The sequence below is a fragment of the Centruroides sculpturatus genome, unplaced genomic scaffold, assembly GCF_000671375.1.
Source record: "Centruroides sculpturatus isolate CEXI.00-Female unplaced genomic scaffold, Cexi_2.0 scaffold240, whole genome shotgun sequence".
Lineage (NCBI taxonomy): Eukaryota > Metazoa > Arthropoda > Arachnida > Scorpiones > Buthidae > Centruroides > Centruroides sculpturatus.
The window spans coordinates 616,456-621,074 of record NW_019384461.1 but is presented as its reverse complement, the minus strand read 5'-3'; the positions used below and the strand labels follow the sequence as shown (position 1 = coordinate 621,074).

General features: G+C 26.2%; 1 protein-coding gene across 1 annotated transcript in view; it reads left to right on the top strand.

The window, feature by feature from the left end:
* Positions 1 to 4,374, top strand: part of LOC111620857 (thyroid adenoma-associated protein homolog) — a 17,662-nt gene extending 13,288 nt beyond the window's left edge. The window contains exon 5 of the mRNA XM_023362858.1: positions 4,267 to 4,374. Coding sequence (XP_023218626.1) covers positions 4,267 to 4,374 — 108 coding nt within the window. The remainder of the gene's footprint in view (positions 1 to 4,266) is intronic.
* Positions 4,375 to 4,619: the final 245 nt, after the last annotated feature.

Here is a 4,619-nt window from a genome sequence, read left to right as displayed (position 1 = left end):
AAGCAGTTGAAACTGCATTTTTATGAATAAAAATTTGACAAACTATTTATCGTTTTATGACGAGTAAAATTTTTTCGTCGCGTTCGCGGTTTTTAAGTAATGGATAAACCTTCGAAACGCGAGGCCCTTCTGACCGTGAGGCATAGGCGGTGGCCCACGTTGCCCATGCCTTACGCCGCCCTTGGTCATAGAAATGATGTAATTTGAATATAATTAATTTATAAATACGTATGTCAAGTTATATTTTTATTACTACGTAAAATATATTTAAGAGTTTACGACCACTGTGCTGGGTGAGACAAAAAAAGTTATGCATTCCATCACGTGCATAAACAGTGTCGTAATTCGCCAAGTGCAAATCAGCAAATTCGTAAAATTTTTGTTTATTTTGAACAATCCGGTTAATCGAAAATCCGTATAATGGAGGTCCGGATAATGGAGGTTCTACTGTACATTGAATATTATTGTACATACTTATATGTATGTTTAAATTACTCAATGTAAAATATAAAAGGTTTTGTGATGAATCATAATATGAAGAAACAAATATTTGTAATTTACAGAAAGTCACAGTATAGCTTAGCAAAAAGGTATTATGTCATTATGAATACATTCCAAAAATTGAAAAAAATATATTTTTTAATGTCAAATATTATAATATGTTATTAATACTAGGAATGATTGATACAATAATGTATATAATGTAATAATGTATATGTATAATATCTACATATAGGAGAGTTAGATCCATTTTTTTTCTATCACTATGTATATTGATGTATGCACATTACATAATAATTAAAACATAATTTCTTGTTGATATGTAGGATAAAATCTTAATTGTGGAAACATATGAATGTGCATAAATTTATTTTGTTGGTAAACATTTATAACAAAATTGAAGAAAATTGGTTTGAAAATAGGTTGAACATTGAATAAAATTACTCACAGATACTTTTCATACTGCTTCCAGCTGGTCCATTTATTAGAAAATATTTGTTAATGGATCTGCTTATTTTTTGAATTTGAATATCATCATGTTGTGTATAGAATGTTCCTTTTTTATACAGTTGTTCAATGATTTCTGTAATATGCTTCTTGTCTAGTCTTGTGTTCAAATATACTATTGGGTTGTTCAGAAAGTAATTTCGTTTTTTTCCGTGGAAAAAACACAATATTTTTATAGTAAATAAATATTTTATTGAATTATATATCGACCATTTTGGTCAAATACCCGTTGTCATTGTTTCTGGTAGTAGCATGATTTCACATTCATAAAAGTTTTAATCGTTGCTTGCAAAAAATTGATCCAAGTGATTTTTGACATTGTCATTTCAAGTAAATGTCTTACAGTTAAAAAAAATTTGTATAGACCGGAACAAGTAATAATCTGAGTGTGCTCGATCTGGTGAATATGGTTGGTTTGATAGCATGTCCCATCTAAGTTATAACAGTTTCTGACGAGTTACCAAACTTGTATGAAATTTGACATTATCATGATAAAACACTACACCTGTTTTGTTGATCAATTCTGGCTGCCTTTTCTGTTTGATGATATTACTCGATTTGTTTACTTGATGGGAGTACACTTTCAAATCAATTGGTAAATTGTCTGGTAAAAGCTCCAAAAAAAATTTCCTTAAAATCCTACCAAAGAGAGCATCTCTCTTTAAGAACATGTGGAACCCATATATCAAACTTTGAAATGAAACCAATTCGTTTCAAGTAATCATAAACAGTTCAATTTGACAAATTTAATCTCTTAGTGGTTTCATGTGTTGTTATTCGGCAGTTTGCTTCAATCAGTACCTTTATTTTGTTTTCATTGGCTTCAACTGGTCATCCAGAACGTGGTGCATCTTCAATATTAAAATTGCCAGAATGAAATTTTGTAAACCAGTTTTGGCACTGTCGTTCTGTCAATACATCTTCTCCATATACATCACACAATTTTTTTCTCACTTGAACAGCATTCTTACCTTTTCGGTAATAAAGGAGCAAAATATGCAAAAAATGCTGATTTCGATCTTCCATATTTGATGGGACACAAAAAATAAATAATTGCACAAAATCAAACAAAATTTTTTACAAATAAGCCTTAAAATGCTATCTGTCAAAATATATAATGATAAGACGATTTAAAATGAAAATGGTGGGAAAAATACGACTAATCCGTCTAGTGGTAAAAAAAAAAACGAAATTACTTTCTGAACAACCCAATAGCTCTATGATGGCTTTTCTTTTTTGCTAGTCTTATTATACCATTAGATGGTGTAATAAGTGTAGCAAAAAAGAAAAGCTCTAGTATATTTGAACAGTTGTTCAAGTAATAGCATTCAATTTATGGAAACATATTATAACCTGACAAAGATATCTGAAAGTGATTGAAAACATTTATTTTTTCAATAAACAAATCTGCTGGAACCAGTATGAAAGGTGTTTGTGAGTATTTATATTATTTTATAGCTTTTGCAGTGTTTTTTTGTTGTACAAAAGTCCAGATTCAAATCTGAATCTATCTTTTAAGGCTCTAATAAACAATGATGGATTACGAATAGTTGATGTTATTTAGTACATTTTGTCAGTAAGACAAAATCATGAATTATTAAAGTTTTAAGATAGTCTATAAATCTATGAACAAACACAAAACTTATTATAGTGTATTATATTTCTAATCATGTAATGATATAACATTTCATTTAAATTGTAATAACAATGCATAACAATGCTCTATTTATTGATAATTTTTAAAATTATTTTAATAATNAACAAGAGAAGTTGACCCTGCAAGTTCCGGTAGCCCCTCCTGAATCTGACTCCGATTAAATAACAATAAAAAAAGACCCGCTGCAATGTGTAAAAAGTCTGTATCTGTATGAATGTGTGAAGAAATGTTCTTCCACCTCCTCCTCACAACATCTGACTACCCAGCATAATTGGTGTCTGCTCCATTTTCATTTTTTATGGCACAGTATAGTTATTTTATGCTGCGGAATGAATTATATGTTTTAACATGTATTTCTAAGGGAAAATGCGTTTCTTATAACGGACGTTTCACGTAACGGATGTGCACCTGGAATGGATTAAGTACGTTGTACGAGGCATCACTGTATTATATATTTGTGAATTTTTACAATTATTAGCCTGGCAATTTTATCAAACTGATATTCATATTGTTAATAATACAGATATTAAACTGAACTTATAGATATATCATAAACTGATCAGTAATAAAAAAATCAATGAGTTAGTTTGATTTTCTCAATTTATCTAATATGAATGACAAATTGATAATAGGAAGTTAAAAATTTAATTTATTTAAATTTCAATTGTGAATGTCTGCATGATTATTTGAAAAAATTTTGAGCTAAAGTTCTTTTTAAGAACTATTTTAAAAAGAACAGTAAATTTAAATAAACTTATTGATAATAATAGTATATATTTTTATAAATTATTACAGCATTAAAGTATTTTACTGTATATATTTTTAAAAATGATTAAAAGTCTGATTTCTAGAAGCTTTGTTGAAGCATTTTTCTATTATTTTATTCAAAACTATTTGTTCACACTTTGCATTTATTAGTTTTCTATTAAATTACTATTATTATTATTTTCTCTTCTAGTTTTTTCTAGCTTTTTCTTTACTTGAAAATGTAATTTTGCTTTAAGTAGTATTTTTAAATATATATTAAAACATTTTATTTCTTTTGTATTGATTCCATTTATATTTTGTCTATGTTTTGACTTTAGAAAGAATTAATTCTATTCTATTACTGTTGCAAAATGAGGATAATATTTTTTGGTTTTTCTGAATAAATAAAATATTTTGTTTATAAATTATATTTACATGTTAATTTTTAAAGTGTTATTTTATCTCCAGATGACCTTTAAATTGCAATATGCCTGATTTATGCTATGCCAAATATACTTTTAAACCATTATAATTTAAGCAGTTTTTAACATTTTTTTTTTTTTCTCATATTAGTTTTTCATACGTTACAATAAATTATATCCGGATTCATTATATCTATTATAGATTTGTGTGTTAATTAAATATAAATCTGCACATTTTTTGAAACAGTTCTTTTATACAAATTTACAAATATATAAAATTAATATTGCATAAGGCTATTCGTTTTTCTTCATAATATGAAATATAGCAAATTGAAATCTGTTATATTTAAATTTTACATAAGATTAATGTAATATTAAAATGTAATTATATTTCTTCTATATATGTAAAATTCTTTAATTTTACTTTTATAGGGTGTTCGACATTATTGTAAAGCTATTTTTAAGAACATTCTTACTATGCATTATTTGAGTACAGGTGAAGGTAAGACAGTTTTTTTAAATGCTAATTATGAAACATAAAGAGAATGAGTTTGAATTTGACAACAAGAAATAATTAAAATTAAGAATAATTGAGTACAGAAACTAAAAAAATTATGATGAAATAATTTGTAATTATTTATTTATTAGAAAGTAGAACATTTAAAATTTTGAAAATATATATCAAAATTAAAAAAGGAAAGTATTTATGAATATATCTAAAAATGAAAATTAATAACTAAATAAGTTTTGAAAATATGAAATAAGAATTTTTCTTATTTATAAAA